Raw genomic sequence first — 20860 nt, 5'->3', positions numbered from 1 at the left:
GAACATTTTTTTTTATTATCTGTGTGTAGTCCATCAATCTGGAACATCCAGGCACACACAGTACCAGTCAAAAGTCTGAACACACCCACCCCTTCATACATACAGTACATGTATAGTTGAGTAAACGGCTTCAGAGAAGCATAGTTAGATGAAGGATTTCAAAGGATGGAGCTTTGTCTATGGAACCATCTGGTGTTGCATAATTATATATAGTATATCACAGTCAACAGTAACCAAATCATGTAAGATATGTATCAACGGTGTCCAGAAAAAAATAGTATTTAAAAGAGAACAAGGATGATGAGCAGTCTGAAAACATCGGTCTCTGTTGTGCCTCGTTCCAAAAGTCAACTCCGGGTATCCACCACAGATGATTAAATGAATTCACAATTATGAGTGCTCCTCATCATCTACCTACCTGCTGTGACAATGATGAGCCAGAGGATAGTGCTTCTTCCCATAGTCATATTTAGTAAACATATGATAAATGCTTAATGGGAGGCAAACTGTTATAATGTGATCTCTGCTTGTTTGTATCCTAATCCTCACACCTGTATTAAAGCAATTAATAGCCATATTCTGTCATTGGGGTACGATCAGTCATTGCTTCATACAGGAACATAATATATTCTTTGCTTATTGATTTCCAATTCCCTTCTATTGGCCAGGAGACATTTTTTTGTTATGTCAATGAGCACATGGAAAACGTAATGTTGCCTCTGAACACCACCTCACTGGATTTAAAACGATCAAAATTTGATTAAAATGCACACTTTTAGGTTTAAGAGACACTGTTGTGAAAGTAAATATACAGGCTTGACCAAACCACTGGTTACACTCAAAAACAGGAAGGCCAGATTAAACCTTGTTAGAAAACATCTAAAAAGAGGCTGTATAGTTCTGGAAAAAAAAATTTGAACAGAAGACAATAAATATTAACTTCTGTCAGAATGATGGGAAGAGAAAAGTATGGAGAAGGAGGGAAACGCCTAACATCTGAAACACACCACATGAGCTGGCAAACTTGGTGGAGGCAATGTTATGGCATGGACATATATGGCTATCAGTGAAAACCGCCCGCTAGTGTTTATTGATGATGTGACTGATAATGTCAGCCAAATTCTGCAAAACTGATTGGACAGTGCTTCACAGTGTAGCTGGATAGTGAGCCAAAGCATACTGTAGATGTCCAGTTACTTAAGAACCTCTGAAAAATGAGGGACACTGTATTAAAAAAAAAAAAAAGCTGTAACTCCTAAACAAATTTAAAGCCTGCACTTCAACCACATTAATAAATAGACCTAAAACTGTATTTAAATCATTTTGCCAAATCATAGCTGTAAAGATCACATGCCAATCATCACGTTGTGTTAAATAAAGCATTTTTTTTTAATTTTTTTTGCATTTATAACTAAATTCCACATAAGTTAGAGTGAAGTAATTACATGTACAGTGTCCCAAAAGCTTCTGATACCTGAATTATGCTTTACGTTACAGGTCACGCCGTAGATTTCCCACAGAGGTCAAAATTAGGCTTTACAGTCAAACTTCGGTTTGGTGGTGCAGACCAAAAATGTCATCTTGTATTAAGCACAACAGCTCAGGAAGCACTCATGCATATCATTTTGACAATTACAACCCAGTTATTTGAGAATGCAGTTTAGAGAACTTGGTAACTTCATAAATGTTAATATTTGAAATTCTCTTTTCTAGAAACCCAAGACAGCAGTCAAACTCATGTTTATTTTCTTCTGTAAATTAGCAAATCTAAATATAGTTTTAGTTGAACATGTGAAAATATTTTTGTGAGATGTTATGTTCTAAGTTGAAGGCATTGTATACGTTTTTGCTGTTCAAATTTAGATGATGAGGATGTAAACCTGAGGGGGTAGGGCTAAATAAGTATATACTTCTGCCTACTCCTTTTCAAACAACTGTATGGAATGATTTTATGAAACGTTGGTGAATGCATATGTTTGAAATAAAAAGGAACTGAACTGAACTAGAAACAGAGCAGCAAGTAATTTTGTAGACTGATTAAGTCAAAGAAAAGAGCCCAGCAGACTGACCCGCTCCCATTTTTGCCCCAAAGCTGCTTGCTTGTTTGAAATTTGCTTTTCCATGTTGCAGTAAGACTTTATAAGAGGAACAAAAATTAATTTTACTATTTTCTGTATCCACACTTGGAATCCAATTTCACAAATAATAGCTCCGGGCTTTGTTTGATAAGTCTGTCCTCATACAGATGCATGCATTATAAGTTGACAAAAGAGAGGAGAAAACCTACTTCAGAGTCAATCAATAATAACATTTCACAACTTGATGGGATAAAAAGAGCTGTATGGACGTTGCTTGTCAATCAGGCTCCATAGTCTGCTGTTCTCTTCTACAAAGCTGTCAGCTATGACAACTGACAGCAGCAGAACCCTGTCTGGTCCAGTATTTGCTGTAGGTGTGTGTATGCATACTGTCCTGGAAATAAATTCAACAAGTTTAGCTACATGGCTATTATTTTAAGGTAAGCTGAATCCAGCGTTAAGGTTGTTACTCAAAAAAAGTAATCTGTTGCACATTGTTTCTTTTCTTAAAAGTAATGCAGTATGTTGCTTAATTACTCACCAAAGAAAGTAATTAGTTACACTACTTGTTACTTTTTTGTAACTCATTGTCACTCAATTACCAGTTAACAATTTGAACCAATAGGCTACAGTCACACACACTAACACAAATGACTACCCTCATGAGAACACGCATAAAATCTGTGTTTTCGTTTTTACGTTTGAACACAAATCCAACAACACAAAGCAAAGATGAAAACCAGAACAAAGTGGCTTTGAAGTGATGGACACACTGATTCTACTTTAGAAACATGGACAGGTAGAAATGGAGGCTGCAGAGTGACAGCTCATCAGTTTACCTTTTGGAGATCAGGGTCCGGCTGCTGGGCTGTGGTCAGCATTCACTCAGCTTTAAAGTCGCTCTGGGTTCTTGTTCTGCCCTGCATGCAGATAACTGAAAAACCTTTGTAGTGAAAGTAAGAAAATAATTGTAACCCTAATGCAGTCACTCAGTTTAGTACAGTAATGTGTTATTACTGCGTTACTTAAAAATGCAATATGATTATAGTGTCTTTGTAACTCATTACATCCAACATCGGCTGAATTTGTATAGATATTTATGCAAGCATGCTTCATTACTTAATTTATTCAAATACTGTTTTTTGATCATGATTTTATTTACTATCAGTATCTCCGTAAAGATGAATAAGCGGTCCCAAAAGGTTGGAAATATTTTGATCATATATGCATGTTCAGTGAGTCTCAGCCACATATGACACAACCTCTACGTCAACTTTACAAGTATGGTAACTTTTTATGTGGGCGTGTTTTTAATTTGTTTTCATTTCCAATATTTTGTATGCACAGTTTTCCAAATCAGCAGCAAAATGCAATAGTACTTTAAAATGTCTGATTAAAAAAAACCAAAAACGAGCTGGGAATATATTCCATGAGAAATTTGGAAAACAATGACCACTTTGAAAATATTGGCACATTAGTAGGCTTAGAGGAAAATCTTTTCACAAAGCTCTTTTGACATGCAAGCAGCCAACAGAAGACAGAAATAAAACCTGGTTTTGTATAAAGCTATGTTAATGAAATCTGAATTGAATTAATAACTAAAATAGCAATGAAGAAGCTCTGACAATGTTAGTGGTACATTTGCACAAAGCTGGGAACTCTTCAATGACTTATTTGAAACTATGGGGTTATGATGCCCTTTAAAAGGTAATTAGATAACACATGAATTGTGCTGTGCATGCAGTTATAATAGTGGATTTCTAACTTGGTTCTAGTCGATAAAGGCTTGTATTAAGGAGAGCGGCTCCGTAGTGTAGTGGTTTACATAATCGCCTGAGAAGTGAAAGATCCCTGGTGTGGTGACAAATCCCTGTGGGATTGTGTTAGGAAGGACATTCGGTCTAAAAAAAATCTGCAGCTGAAAGTTGTTTATTAAAGAGAGAGTGCTTACTCATTACTGTGGATGTCCTTAAAAAAAGCAACACAAAAATTCAAATTAACATAAGGTAGCTGTGGTGATGAAGATGAGGGACAAGAGGATAAAGTGTGTTCTCATCATTGGAACAAGAGTGATAATGAACATTTTGTTGGTAAACACAAAGTCACATACACATCTGAGCTTCAGGTGCTTCTTTTCTTCTTCAGTCTTCTTTTCTGAAGAGGATATTTATGGTAATTAGCCACTTTTTGCTGCACTTGTTCTCTGAATGCTATAGTAGAATCTCTATTTCACTCTTAACCACCTGTCACTGCTAAGAAGATGAAAAATGGAGGGCGTACTGCAAAACAAGTGTGGATAGCGCGGTTGTACACCCTGCTCCTTTTTTGCTTTCTTAAAAGCGAAATCAAAGTGATTTATTGGCAGATAGGACATTCCTGCTGACGGTTATCTCAAAGATGGGAAAATGATTGGAAAAATGTGGAAAACGCACACGATCTAGTCGTAAGACAGAAGATATTTTCGTTGAAGGGGCATAGGTAGAAAGGCAACAACAAGAGCCATTGCAAGAAAAGCAAATATGCCTCATCCTCTGTTTGAAATGAACCGTTATTAATATTTTAACATGTTAGCTATGCGTGTGACTTTGAAGAAATGAGCAGTCTTTTTCAGTATATGCTAGAGGAAAGAAGGACAGAGATCGGAAGCTATGACAAAAAAGGATGGAGTTAAACAACAGAGTGAAATAATGGCTCAGAATGGAGCTCTCTCTCACACATAAAGAGCTCCGCAGCATTTTGTCAGCACTGAGCATAGGTAGGAGAGCATAGATGTGAAGTGGTTAAAAAGACCCCAAAGAGGAAGAAAAGTAGAGGAAGGTACATCTGCTTGTGCCTCTGTCATTACCCCTTCACTTTGCCTCTGCCAAGCCTATTACTTAATTTCCCTTGTTGTCCTTCACTATGACAGAGGTTCAAGTGAGTTAAAAGCAAGCCTGCAGAAGCTCATTTTATCAGAGAACTGTGATGAAAAAGTCAAATAAAACAATATCAGGCTTGAAATATGGTCACAAATGGTGCTGGTTGTTGGCTGTAATTGAGCAAAAGCTCAAAGGATTCTACTTATAATACATCACACAGTTAGTCACATTTTACATCTCTACATGCCGGAAACCCACTTTTTATATCCGATACTGGCACACACACAGACATATTCTGCAAAGAAACTATTCCTATGCAATCTCACAGATACAGGATTGTGGCCTAAGAGATTTGTGAGCTCATTTGCAGGCACATTATAGCTCTACTCACTCTAACTTGAAAAAAGAAAAAGTCTCAGCCTTCTGACAATTTTTTATTGTGGAAGTGCAAAACTCATTTAGGTGGTTGACACTAGGGTATAGATATCAGAGATACATGTACTTTTGGAGAGGAACTAGTGCGTGGAAGCAAGGTATGTCAGTAAATTGGATGTGCAAGCATTTTTGGTGCAGGGTGTGTAGGGTTAGGGTACACACGGAAAAAATATGCTTTTTTTGCTGTAATGAAATAAAGTGTATGCTTTCTGTAAGAGCAAGAGAGAAAATTCTCTGATAGGATTTTTCTGATGCCGGTCTAAACAGATGCTCAGATTTCAAGTACCCGCAGAGGTTGAAAAATATGCATATCAGCCTTTCCTATTTCAAAATGCTTTCCTTGAAAAATGCAGATTATAAAATACCAGCTGGGAAAAAGCATGAAGCTGACCCTATAGTTAGGTGCTTTGGGTGCAAATGCACCAATCACTATGTCCCCGCTTCAATTCCTCACTGACAAGACCCTTTGCTATTATTTACCTGGTGCCACAGATGCATATTAGGCAAAGTGCTTAGAAAATCTTGTCACTGTTAGTAAAAACCCATTACAGAAGAGTCACAACTGACTCATTTAGGTGCTGTGCAACTTTTTCAGAGGTCCAGAGCACCATCAGGTGAAAAATATCATATCCGCACAGCAAAACAAACAATTTTATCAAAAAAAAATTTTTTAATCATTATTATTATTTTTTACATTTTTAGAAGGAAATAAAATTCTTAAATGCCATCAGTACTTACAAAGTAATACTAAGGGAAGAAACTATGGGAGCTAATATCATGCTCACTGACAAACTCATTTTGACCGAGCTGCAGCACCTTTTTTCACATCTGTCTGAAACTCACCATTTTAGGTCTTTATTATGCAAATGTGTTATGTAGCGACTTAGATAAGTCACGGAAGGAAAGCCTTGACTACAAACGAGGCGATCCGAGCAGTTCAGCTGCAGTGGGAAGTAGTAATTCAGTTTGGTGTGGACTTTGAATTTTGCAGCATGGCAAACATTTTCCATGCACAAAAAAAGCAATACAGTGCAGTAGACAAAAGTACAGGAAAAAAACCAACTGTAATATGAGTATTGTAAGTCTTATTACTTTAACTATAGTGCAGCATGATTTTAATTCATCTGTTAAAAACTGTTTACATCAGGTGATCTGTGTTGTACGTAGGGGAAAACTGAAAGAGTACTCTTTCCCATTAATTTGGCATTGCAGTATTGTAATATTGTTGGCATAGTATAGAAGAGAGAAAAAAGTACCAATATTAAACACATATTGTATCATATAATTTCAGAATTAATTACCTAAATGTTGTTTCAGATAATTTTACAGAATATAGTATAAAACCACTGATACTATTAACAAACTACTTTCAAAATGAATCTTGAATCCAAATTGACATGATGAAAATATTTTTTTTCACTCATTGATACTAGTTAAGGATCCATGATAACCTGCGATTTAGTTCCTGTGTCATCTACAGTTCGACTTGGCTGTCATGCCTGTCAGGCTGGCTGGAGCGGCTGTATGTGTGCAGTGGTTTTGACTAGTGTGTTGTGATGAAGAAAAAAGGGGTGGAAAAGAGTCTCAAAGCAAAATTCTTATTTTTATCAATTGATCTATAATCCCATCTTCAACTTATGGGGCGCCGTTTGTAAAGTGAAACATGCTGAAATTAACGGCAACATTTTTCCACATTTAGCTCAAAACAAGTCCTTTTTTTACAACATTTAGTAAAATATTTGTAACCTTTCATATTTAAAACAGAATTTTAAATGTTAAATATTCAATCTAAATATTATATTTAAATCTAAATCTAAATGTTAAATGTTAAATCTATATATTATATTTAAATCTAAATGCTAAATCTAAATATTATATTTAAATCTAAATATACATGTTAAATCTAAATGTTAAATCTAAATGTTTAGGCTAACATGCAAATTTATTGCACGGATCAGCGGAAATACCAAAATAAAAGCTTTCCGAAAACCTCCGGTGCAAAAGTGTGCTGGTAGTGGTCAGACACGTTCTCACTCCCTAAGCATAATAATTTTCGCTAAGTGACAAATTGTCAACATGTTATGCTTTCGGGTACCCAACACGTTCCTAAATGACAGCATCGGAAAAAGGAGAGCACATGAGAACCGTTTGGACTCAATCTACACATGTTCGATCATTTTCTAAAAATCGCTTTGGAAAACACTATTTTATGTCATTTAACTGCTAGTTAATGTTAGGGATAAGGTTAGGTTTAGGGCTGGAACACATGGCTGGAACGTCTATTATGGCGGGACCGTCATTCCACTGGAATTCAGCCATAACCAGGCGCGGACCATGAGAAAGCACGTCCGGCGATTTAGCTGAAAACATCGGAAGATCCGTTTTGTCGGCCATCCAAAGGTTTAGCAGTAGTGCACTCTTAGCAGCTGCAGTCTCCACTTCACAATCGCTGCAGCACATGTCCAGCAAAATCGCTGGACATGCTCGTAGGCAAGAAGTGAAGCAGCACATGGCTGGGAGAGGTGAGGAGGAGAGCAGACACAATTTTGCACCGGAGGTTTTCGGGAAGCTTTTATTTTGGTATTTCCGTTGATCCGTACAATAAATTTGCATGTTAGCCTAAATATTTAGTTTTCTGTAACATTTAGATTTAACATTTAGATTTAACATTTAACATTTAGATTTAAATATAATATTTAGATTTAACATTTAACATTTAGATTTAACATTTAACATTTAGATTTAAATATAATATTTAGATTTAACATTTAACATTTAGATTTAACATTTAGATTTAACATTTGATGAAAAGTTACAAATATTTTACTAAATGTTGTAAAAAATTACTCGAAAACACATGTTTTTGTAAGGTTTTGAGCTAAATGTGGAAAAATGTTGCCGTTAATTTCAGCATGTTTCACTTTACAAACGGCACCCCATATCAACTATGATGGCAAACAAATCAAATCAAATCACTTTTATTGTCACATCACATGTGCAGGTACATTGGTACAGCACATGTGAGTGAAATTCTTGTGTGCGAGCTTCACAAGCAACAGAGTTGTGCAAAATACAATAATGTAAACCAGAGGTGTGGACTCGAGTCACATGACTTGGACTCGAGTCAGACTCGAGTCATTAATTTTATGACTTTAGACTTGACTTGAAAAAATGTTGTAAGACTTGTGACTTGACTTGGACTTTTACACCAATGACTTGGGACTTGAATTGGACTTGAACCGGTTTACTTGAAAAGACTTGATATTTTACCCCAAATATAAAATTTAACATGCATATTATATAGAGATTGAAAATGTGACGTCATTCACGGGTAGAACCGCAAAGGATTCTGGGAACTCGTGGCAAGCGGTACTAGCGCACGCAGGCTTTCAATTGAAATCAGTCACACAGCGATAAAAAGAAACACAAAAATGTCAAGAAGCTGTTGTATTATTAACTGCAATAGCCGGTCGCATGACAGCCACGGGAAGCCGACGGGTAAAGAGATCGGTTGTTATCGGATTACGTCGTTGAAGAGAAATTGTTCGAGCCATGTTTCCAAAGTAACAAAGACGCGACGGATGGCCTGGATTGCAGCCATTCAAAGATCAAATATAACGTCCCAGAACCCTCCAGCTCACAGGTTAGTCTGCTCCAAGCATTTACACAAAGGTCAGTCTGCTGTTGTAGTTAATACGTCATTTTTCTTAACATAATTGGTGATATAGGTTACAAGCAAGTCTGGCGCTGAACAGAAATTGTCGCGCTATGCTCCTTTGTTTATTGTGCATAAATAGTGAATTGTCCTGACACAATATTGCGTTTCGCTTCTGTTATTATGGTACATTGACAAAAACATATACTTTTATTCACAGGATAAAACTGGTTTTTTGTATCACTAATTGCCCAGTACGATTACAGCATACAATATTGTTGTCACTGCTACATTTCTGTGATGGGTACCAGAAATTATTTCCACTACTAATTAATTACCGTTGAGCTCAAAGGTTATATTAATAAACGGTTAACGAATGTGTATTTATGAAGACGATTTGTGAGACTGGTAAACTTATGATACGTACGATGGTCTTTACTTTCTACACGGTGCATTTCAAGGTCCTGCACCCATCCGTCGGTAAACTGTACCTGGGCTTGTTGCAGTGACCGGAAGTTACTAAACTTCATGAGTGTATGCACTCACTCCAAGAACCGTATGATTATAAATATGCATATAAATATGCTAAGATGAGATAGCTGACTTCATCTAACTAGCAAATGTTTTCCAGGCTACGTTGGTGATTCAGTTTTTTTTAATATGTATGATATTTTTGTCATGCGATTTTAAAGCCGGTCCTACAACCGCATCCAAGAATAACATGCAGCTTATCTCAGAACTGTCGGTGAAAATTATTCTTGGAGCTAGGTTTAATTGAGCTGCATTTTAAAGAGGTGCAATTTCACAATTTGTGTATATTTTCTAAGTTCACTATTTTGTCATGTGTTGAGAAAAACACAGATTTTAAAATTACATGGTCTAATATTTACATTTAGCATATAACTGCAACATTATTTTTTCGTTTTTTTTTTTTTTAAAGACTCGAAAGGACTTGAAATTCAAAGTTTCAGACTTGTGACTTGACTCGGACTTTTACACCAGTGACTTGAGACTCGACTCTGACTTGCCTGACATTACTTGAGACTTGACTTGAGACTTGAGGATAAAGACTTGAGACTTACTTGAGACTTGCAAAACAATGACTTGGTCCCACCTCTGATGTAAACACGGGCGGCTGAAATGATTTTCTACTCAGAGTAAGTAATTCTACTGCTTCACACTGCTGGAGCCAGCTGGAGTGGTTTCACTGGGATGAAACATAGATGCCTCCTTACACGAACTTTCAGGCATAGCCAACTGAGAGGTTACCATGAGGCAGAACAACATAATGCTCAAAAACATAGCTCATGGGATCACCAGTCCACCATAAGGTGCCAATTCAGTGATGAGCTTTTCTAAGTGTCGTTTATCTTATTCCCAGAAGAACTAACTAGTAACTTTCCACTTAGTAATCATCATACTAAAGGTATTTCTTGGATAAAATCATTGCTTCCTTCTTTGTTTGAACTCTTGAACTGTATTTCACAAAGGGATGCAAAGCGATGCATCTATCTATTTTTGGTATATGACTCCAGTAGGCTGAGTCAACGCACTTATAAAAGTTGTCTCGCTAAACATTCACTCACTTCCATCACCACCTCAACAATACCACCTCCCACATAAACCTCCCTGGGTTTTTTTGGGGTCCCAGGAGTGCTGTGCGTGTGATCTCGCATACATCCTTTATTCATGTAGAAGGAGTGTTTTTTGGTGGTCCTGCTTCAGACTGGGACATAATCTCTGCTGCTGGTAAACACCAATTTAATTGGCTCAGCTGGTTGGAAAGAGCTACAGTAAGCTGGGGGAAGATGGCATGTATAAGAAATGAGCAACACAGATGTGTCAGGCAAAAAGCAGCGAGAGGAATGAAGTGGCAGCATAGCAAATGTCTCAAACTAGAGAAAGACTAAGGGAGATGACAATGTGCTGGCGTGAGCTCTCCGTTCCCTCAGGGTGTAGGTACTGTATGCTGAAATGCTCTGAAATGTTAGTGCTGGCCCACTTTGCCTTTCTGAAACGGTGATACAGACAGGCAACCATGTTGAACACTTAACTCAAAGGTGACATATAGGTACATATTAGAGAAATTCCTGGGAGATAAACAAGTAAGCCCTGCATACGTGTGTGTGCGCACAGTGGATGAAGGTAAGCAGTTATCTAGGGCACCAGAACACTCAGATCACTCAAAAAATGTAACATTACTTTTACTGAACATGGAAAAAAAAAATCAGATTTGACAGTACAATTTGGACCATTCTCAGTTCTTATAATACAAAAACATCTTTCTTCCTCAGTTTACTATTTTGCTAATTCATTTGAAATATTTCTTAGAGGTGTAAATAGTAAGGGCTGTTGGAAAGATGACTCTACAGGTCCTGTGGCTCACCTGTTTTCCTGTATTTAAGGAACTAATGTTTCTTCTGAGAATTTCTTGGTCCCTTTTTCTAACGCTTCTGCCTTCCTGTTACCAGCGACTGCATTCTGAGGAAAAGGATGGATTATTCACCTGTGCCACTTCCTTCCATCCATGAATCCAGTCCCACGTGCACAGAAAGCATCCCAGGATCAACAGCTCTCACTACCTGCCTATTTGCCTGCCCCCCTAGAACCTGCCAGCCTTTCACCAGCCGCCTCTCCCACTTTCCCAAGTAAGTCAGAACATTTTCTCTGACAGTCTTCCTTACACTTGCACCACTTTCCTCTCTCCTAGTGGACCTATCTAAAGACCACAGTCCCCATCACTCTAGTGAACAAATCCTGCCCAGTTTTCCTTTCGAGTTAAATAAAGACTTTAAAACCGCTATCATCGTTTGGGTTTTATCTGCACTTGAGTCCTCCACTGTACAGGGCGGGCCATTTGTATGGATACACCGTAATAAAATGGGTGATATTAAAGTCCTGTTTGTGGCAACATTTCCAAACAAGCTATATTAGTTTGGTCTTTTTCGAATTGTACTGTCATCTACTTTAACATTTAACTCGTTAACTGAGGCCTCTGACATTGTATTATCTGACCTTGGGATGAATTAGTAAATTAGGGACGTCCACCACTCCTGCGAACACACACCGTAATGCTCCAGACCAGCAAACTGCCAAAAGCTCTGTTTTTACACAGGTGGTAACACTTGCTGAGGATCAATTATTCAAGTTCATTTCCTATGGATGCAGTAAGGATCTGCTTATTTTCTTCACAGAGTCCTGTTGAAACTACAAATATAGATTTAGAATTTATATGCAGACACTCCAATATGTGAGCTTGTGCTCAGAGTGGATGAAAAAGATGTCTAAAACATCAAGTTTGTGTCCTTATATGTTCCAAAGGAGCTTCATTAGCACAAACCTATCATACTCTAAGATATAGGAAAAGATGGGGGAATGAGGACAAGACAGCCGCTTGAGCTGAGAAGCTGAAAAATCAGCCGAGCAAAGCAGAGCAGACAGTAACTCCCCACACAAATCTGCAGGGTAATGTCCATGAGTAGACACATACAGTGTTACAGCTACTGAAAAGGAGCTGAAAGAATTTCCCCTCCTTTTATGTTATGTCATATTGTGAAGATTTATGGAAACATACACGAGCATGGTGTAGCCTTCTTTGGTAAAGCTTAACAAATAAGTATGACAGAAATTGCTAGCTTGTGTCAGCGTGGCATGTAACACATTATTGTACCTGGAGCTGGTGCTATACTGATACTGGGATGTTGGCAACTCTTGTCTCCTCCACTTTGCATGTTGATTGTTCAACCAAACTGCTGTCAACCTCTACTCTCATCCTGAACCTGACAAGTTTTCACAGTCCTAATAAAACCGGTCTGAAGATGTTTTGAGGAGTAATGGAAATTAAATTAAATTGAACAAAGCCAGATAAATTGGCTTGGTGGCATTTGTTATTTAGAGAGTGTTAATCCACAGCAGTGCTGTCCAAATAAAAGCGAGGGCAGAATGAGCTGTTGCCTTTAAGCTAATGAGATATTAGCCAAATCCTCTTAGCCAAACTATTTTGTTAGGGTTCAGTGAGCGATTGCCTTGCTGGCACTAATATGGATGAAGAACTGTGGTTTTGTTAAGTGCCAGACTGAAAGCGACTCCAGTTGAGAGTGGTATTAACCATGGATGAATGAAGGAGGAAAAGTGAGAAAACTGAGATTGTCCTTTTCTCCATCAGGTCCTTCAGAAAGCTTGTTTTCATTTAAGATTTTACTGTTGTGCAAACCTAGACTTTTATATTCAGTGTTAAAGCAGAAAAATATGTCACTTAGCAAAGGAAATGAGATTGCTTTTCTGCATGGTGTTTGTAATGGATACAATGATACAAATGACACAACGAAAAATAAATCTGTATTTTCAATTTCTTGTATTCCACTTGAGAAATATTTTGTCGCTTTTGCTTTTAAACACCCCAAGGCAATTGATTTTGATCTTGATAAAACCAAACTGTCACCAATGTAGGCTTATTTTACTTGAAAGATTCTTTTAATTTATTTTGACGTAAAGATTCAGTTCTAAAACTGTGATATTTTTCAGGTTCAGTATATTTGATGGAGTTTTTAAATACTTGTTAATACTCCCCCCCCAGATTTCTTCTCAAAATTTATTGGCTGCTTCTTGTTAAAAACTAGAATTGTATTTTCTTTTTACATGTTAGTTTGAGAATGCAATAAAATACAGAACTAATGATGTGTAATCCACTTCAACCAAACCAGTGGGGTATTGCAATAGAAGAACAGACGCTTCACAATAGATAGAATCAGTGGGAGTATAACAGAGTGGGGCACAAGCCAATTTTCAATCTGAGACGCAAAGCTTAGAATAGACTGACGTGCAGACGCTGTTTGTTTGCCAACTGACTTTCTTTTCTACACACAAGATGGCTTTACACGGGGTGTGAGTTTTACAAACTATAATGATAATTAACACATGACGACAGGATGGTCTTAGAAAAAATAGGTAAAATGGGCTCACGTGACCTCAATCGTAAGTAATCTATGCTAACCATAAACGGCATAAACAATACCTTGACATGAATACATGAGGAATATACAGTTACAAATGAGTGATGACAGTGCTGTGATAATACAGTCTCCTGCCAGTTTGTGACATAGTCACAAAATTGGTTTCACTGATTCTTTCTCACTGACAAAAATTGTCCTTTTGTTGGTGTTAAAGCAGCTGCCGCACAGTTTGAGGGCAGTGCATGAAATACTCAGGAAATTTGATCCTCTAGTTTGTGTTCATGGACACGAACTGCCAAATTGTAGTGCTTGCTCTTTGACAAGGTGATAAAGTCCACATTTGGTGCTTACTTCTGGTTTCACTTGCTGTTTGTCTGTTCTTGTTTAATTGAACAAAAACACTATGCTAGTTTTTAAATAATAAGTCATTTTTATTATTGTCGTACTTGTTTGTTTACTTATCTATAAGCGGAAAACCTGTTGGTAGCTTGAACGTTATTAATATTCTTTTGTTTTGTGGTATGGTGACCTCTATTGGCCACAGTTGGTATACTGGAGCCTTTGTTATACCTAACTATTTCAGTGCTCCGCATAGGCGCAGTAGCGGGTTTATTCCTGTAAGTTTGCATGCTGCCTAATATTCTAATTTACTTTATTTGATTTGTGATGCATGTATAACATGAGTACATTAAGTTGCTAGTTTGTTTGATAAGCTGTGTGGCTGTGTAATTATATATTACACGTATAAGTATATTAGCATTGTATTCTAACTTGTTCTGAGGAATAATGTTACTTCACTCAGTGTTAAGGTTGATCCAGGCTACTTTGAAATGTATGCATGCTCAGTGAATGAGAAAATAATGATCTGTGTTGTTTTGTGTTCGTTTAGTTTTTAGAAAAAGAGGAAACAGAAGAAAATGATTAAAGGATGCCATGTAGAGAAAACTCAAACTCTTTAAAAAATGCAAATGCAGATTTTATGTGTCAGTCACCACTGAAATTAACGTTAATTCAAATAATGAGGAATTTGTGTAGATATAGGCACCTATTGGTCTTATTGGCCAACGCAGCAGTTTATGATATAGTCACAACCACAAACTTATACCATGGGGATGCTACACCTTGCACAAATGGACTTAAAAAGTAGTCTGACTCCAGACTCCAGACAAACATTTAGTTTATATTGACAAGTTAATGAGTGAAAAGTTTAAACCTGCTTATTCTCATCAGTGTTTTGGGGGCAATTGGCTCTAAATGATTATATTATTGCCACAAACATTCTGCTCCAGGCAGCAGTAAAAGAAACATTTCCAGCACTAAGTCAGATTTATGTCAAAGTGTTAAATCAGCAACTGCTCAAATAAACCTAGAAGCCGATATTATCCTTAGTTAACACATTTGGACTACATTACATTGTAGTAACACAGCAGTCATTCAGAAAAAAATGCTAATAGCAAGTATAGCTTTATTTTCTTTTGTGACTTTCACAACTACAAATTTCTCAAAAAACACCTGTTTTCCTTTTGTCATAAGATATTAGATAATTGATGCAGTGTTTACAGTACTCCACCATAATGCTGTAGTTATGGGGCACCATTGAAGGAAATGAAATTCTAATATTTATATCTACTGACAATTTTACTTCACATTTCACATGATAGTGTTTGCTAGATTTACAAGGAAGACTGAAACTGATAGAAAGTATCAGTACACCAATCTTTGCAACTACCGGGCCAATTATAATACCACTTAAAAACACTAGGTTGAGTGAACGCTGGCGCGACTGGCTGCCGCTACTCACCGGCCGCCACTCACCACTATCGCTAAACGTTAACGCTACTGGACTCTGGACTTCTGTCCTACTCCTGTTTCTAAGGCCCACCGGTGTCCCTACCCGGCTGTTCCTGTCCATGATGTGGCCTTTCAGGATCTATGTACTCTCAGTGTGGGTCTGGATCCTTATGTCATCGATCTACCGACTCGGCACTGGACTTCATCAATATACAGCTGATGAGCTCCTCCGGCTCCGCTTCTCTTTAGCTGCTCCGCCGCTGGCTGCTCTTCATTTCCACACGGACATTGCCTTCCTCCCTCGTCGAAAGTACGTACATCGAGGCTCCCGTCGGTATTTCCATCAGGATAATTCCAAACCAATTCAGTCCTTCTGGTCCACCTCTGGTCGCTCTCAACGGAACCCCTGCAGGTCTATTGACCACAATGTTCTGACTGGTCTGCCTAGGTCGGCTAACACTCTCATCCAGTCCGACAGTATTTCTGTCAACTTCGGCCTGCTTAATATCCGTTCGCTTACGAACAAAGGACATCTCATCCAGGATCTCCTAACAGACCGTAAGTTTGACTTTTTCTGCTTGACTGAGACATGGCAACAGCCCAATGACTTTTCGCAACTCAACGACTCCACCCCCCCGGGGTTTGTTTACACCTGCCAACCTCGCGAGTCCGGCCGTGGTGGTGGCCTCGCGATAATCTATCGCGAGAACTGGAAAGTCTCGCCGCTGTCCGCCCCTACGTACAGCTCCTTTGAATCTGTTGTTTGTCAACTTTCAGGACCTACCCCAACTGTAATAGCTGTCATCTACCGCCCCCCAAAATTTAATTCTGTTTTTATCAGTGACTTTGCCGATCTGCTGACCAATCTAGCTACTGTCTCCCCTAATATAATATTGCTGGGTGACTTTAACGTTCACGTGGATAACTGCGACCATCCTCTTACCAAGGACCTTCTATCCTGCCTTGATAGTTTCAGCCTTAAACAATACATAAACTTCCCTACCCACATTAAGGGCCACACTTTGGACCTAGTCTGCTGTTCTGGACTTACCCCCTCCATCTGTACAGCTGACGAACTGCTAATTTCGGATCATCTACTTCTCTCCTTTAATGTTCACATGACCCTCTCTGTAATTAACAATCCCCGTATTATCTCTTTCCGGAATATCAAGAATATAAATCTTGATATCCTTTCCTCTGCTTTTTCTAGCTGCTTGTCTTCTAACAACTTAGCTATTCAAGAGGACCTGGTACTTTTTTATAATCATAGCCTTAGCAGTATTTTAAATTCCCTGGCTCCACAAAAAACCAGAACTGTACTTTTTTCTCGCTCTGCACCCTGGTACACCCCTGAACTCCGGCTACTGAAAGCTAAAGGCCGACAGCTTGAACGTCTCTATAAGAAAACTGGCCTTACTATTCATAAGGATATGTTTAATAACCACGTTCTGTTTTACCAGGAATGTATTAGTCAAACCAAATCTGCTTATTACTCTGCTATTGTCTACTCAAGTGAGAACTCTACCAAGACCCTTTTCTCACTATTCAACTCTTTTAACAGGCCACCTGATTCTCTCCCTGCTCATCTCTATTCATCTAACTTCTGTGATGCTCTAATGCTATTCTTTATTGATAAAATTCATAAAATACACTTAGACCTGGACCCTAATGCTCAATGTAGCTTCTCTGTCCTAACTTCTCCCCCTTCTCACTTCCTCTCTGTTTTTCAACTTCCATCCTTAGTTGATATTGCTGATCTCATCCATAAATCAAAGCCTTCTACCTGCCAGCTCGATCCTATCCCCACTGTCCTCGTCAAAGCCTGCTTACTCCCTCTCCTTCCCCTCATATCTGCTATTATTCACTCTTCACTCACCACTGGAACTGTTCCTGCTTCCTTCAAAGTTGCTGCTATTACCCCAATTCTGAAAAAAACTGGTCTAGATCCCAACAACTTTAATAATTTTCGTCCTATCTCCAATCTACCATTTCTCTCAAAAATCCTTGAAAAAATAGTTGCTTCACAAGTCCATCTTCACCTAACTGATAATAACCTTTATGAACAGTTCCAGTCTGGCTTTCGTCCTCTACATAGCACTGAAACTGCTCTTATAAAAATAACAAACGACCTTCTTATAGCAGCTGATTCTGGTCTCCTCTCCATCCTTATCCTTCTTGATCTGAGTGCAGCTTTTGACACCATCTCTCATCCCATTCTCCTTAGCAGATTAGCTTCTATTGGTCTCTCTCACACTCCACTAGCCTGGTTTAAATCATACCTATCTGACCGCACTCAGTTCATTCAATTAAAATCCTTCACTTCTCAGCTTTCTCCTTTATCCACTGGGGTGCCCCAGGGATCCGTCCTCGGGCCCCTTCTTTTCATCATCTACCTTCTTCCACTCGGACATATTTTTCGTAAATATAATATTCAGTTCCACTGCTACGCCGATGACACCCAGCTCTATCTCTCTACCAAACCTGACTCTACTCTTCCTCCACCCTCCCTCATCCTCTGTCTAGCTGAACTTAATTCTTGGTTCTCCTCCAACTTTCTTAAACTCAACAGCAATAAATCGGAACTTCTTCTGGTTGGCACTAAACGACTGCTATCCAGAATTAACAATTTCTCTCTCACCATCAATAACTCGCTGGTCCCTATCTCTCCCTCTGTGAAAAGCTTGGGTGTCATTCTCGATAGCACATTATCCTTTAACTCACATATCAATAATATTACACGTGCAGCATATTTCCAACTCCGTAACATTAATCGCCTCCGCCCCTTCCTCACACCTCACGCCACTGCCATTCTCATCCATAATCTTGTTATCTCTAGAATTGACTACTGCAACTCATTATTATTTGGCCTCACACAAAAATCTATCAACAAGCTCCAACGTGTCCAGAACTCTGCTGCCCGTATTATTACTAGGACTTCTTCTACCCACCACATCTCCCCAATCCTGAAGCAACTTCACTGGCTCCCGGTCAAATTTCGCATCCATTTTAAAATAATTCTGTATACATTCAAGGCTATTCATTCTCTCTCTCCACCGTACCTCTCTGACTTATTACAGATGAAGCTCCCATCCCGCTGCCTCAGATCTTCATCTTCTCTTTCTCTCTCTGTTCCCTCTGCTCGTCCGATCACAATGGGAGGGAGGGCCTTTAGCTGCTCTGCCCCTCGACTTTGGAATTCCCTACCCCCGGACCTCAGAAATATTAGTTCATTCTCTCTTTTTAAGTCCACCCTCAAAACTCATCTGTTTAAAATTGCCTATTCTTAAATTTCTGTATGTTTTAACTTTTATCTTCTATTTTTACCATTGTGTATATTTCCAGTTTTTATCTGTTGTACAGTGTCCTTGGGTGCTTTGAAAGGCGCTATTTAAATAAAATGTATTATTATTATTATTATTACTCATCCTGTGATTATCACTTTAAAGTAGATGCAAACTCTCATGTTTAAACTGATCAACTTTGAAAACACAAATTTGCATATTTTTTTCCCCTCTGTCAATCCTGTGAAAGGATTGACAAAAAAGGTTGATTCTGTTCATCTGGACGTAGCGTTTTCAGTGGGAGACACGTTTCGTCGCTCATCCAAGTGACTTCTTCTGTCTCAGCTGACTGCAGGTTTCCCCAAACTTACAAACAGTACATTTGCACAATAACTGAAACCGTGAGGTCAGTTTCCTTTTCCTGATGACACTCAGTTTGTGCTCCAGTGGATGATGAGTGAAGGTTTGACTCTCATCATCCACTGGAGCACAAACTGGGTGTCATCAGGACGCTACAACATAGAGCGAAAAACCATTCCCACAGACACAGCGGCCAGGGAAGCAGAAGAACATCACGTCAAGAAGGTCCTGAGTAAATGTGGTTATCCCAGCTGGATGTTTCTCAAAGCTGGGAAGGCACCTAAAAAAAGCTTCAGCTGATCCAGGAAAGAGGGGCAACTGCTGCCTAGGCTTAGTGATCCAATATGTGTCAGGAGTATCGGAACAGTTGACACACATTTTTCTCCAAACACTGCGTCTCTGTGGCTTTTAAACCCCAAAACACGCTGCTCCAAAAACTGTTCCACCGCAAGGATCGGGTCCCCCGACACAAACAGAGTAATGTCGTGTATGCTGTTAAGTGCCAGGAGGATTCCCATGATTTATACATTGGGGAAACCAAACAACTTTTGGCGAAGCAGATGGCACAACACAGAAGAGCTAACTCATCAGACCAGGACTTTGTAGTCCAGTGATGAGGATGTACACATTCTGGACAGAGGAACGCTGGTTTGAGCGGGGAGTCAAGGAGGCCATTTACGTGAAAAGGGAAAGAACATCTCTGAATCAAGGAGGGGACCTAAGGGTACATCTTTCACCATCTTACAATGCTGTGATTGCAGCCATTCTCCAACTCTCTCTGAATGGTACTCATGGCAATTGATTAATGGTCTTTGATCAGTGGGCTATGACTATTGAAAACGCTACGTCCAGATGAACAGAATCAACTTTTGGGATTTACTTACCTGGATTATTGAGCATGCATCAAGACAATCCTGTGATGATCTAACAGTTTTCATGTCCACCAGCTTATAAGGGCTTCATAGCTGCTAAATGCTGCACAGATTCCTCTGGCCGGCTTGGTTGCTAGGTAGCTTACTTTCAGTTAGTCCGTGAGACTAACTAGACAGTAAATTTGAGGCTCATAACAACATAACAATGAGCTGATGGATATTAAAAACAGTCTTTAAAGCTTTGGGGAGCTGCATGCTTGATTAATACAGCTAATGCAGGAGTTTTGCATGCTGCTACTACAGGAAGCAGTCTGTTCCTTGGAGGCAAACCTTGTGTTTCCCTGCTACATATGCTAATGAATTCTAAGGGCAAAAAACAGGTTGATTTACAAATTGACCCTTACCATCTCAAACGGCATTACAAACAGCTCTGATTTCCTTCTACACGGGAATCTGGGAAGACAGAGAGGGTAATCATATTCATCTGTAGCCACCCTCCCTCTGCATTTGCCTGGTCTGACAGAAACTGCAGGGGTTGTGTGCTCATGGAATGAAATGTGAATAAATAACAGCGAGAG

At 38.8% G+C, this 20860-nt stretch overlaps 1 protein-coding gene across 1 annotated transcript; it reads left to right on the top strand.

The window, feature by feature from the left end:
• Positions 1–15891: 15891 nt before the first annotated feature.
• On the top strand, positions 15892–19056 carry LOC146616358 (uncharacterized). Its single transcript, XM_085374301.1, has 4 exons — positions 15892–16508; positions 16980–17019; positions 17230–17281; positions 17513–19056. Exons 1-4 carry the CDS (start codon positions 15892–15894, stop codon positions 19054–19056), a joined length of 2253 nt encoding a protein of 750 aa, XP_085230427.1.
• Positions 19057–20860: the final 1804 nt, after the last annotated feature.

The sequence above is a fragment of the Diplotaxodon limnothrissa genome, linkage group LG16 (assembly GCF_057381915.1).
Source record: "Diplotaxodon limnothrissa isolate DT_005_m linkage group LG16, D_limnothrissa_male_GT1.1, whole genome shotgun sequence".
Taxonomy (NCBI): Eukaryota; Metazoa; Chordata; class Actinopteri; order Cichliformes; family Cichlidae; genus Diplotaxodon; species Diplotaxodon limnothrissa.
Note: the sequence above shows the minus strand (reverse complement) of the source record. Positions and strands in the feature narration are given on the sequence as shown.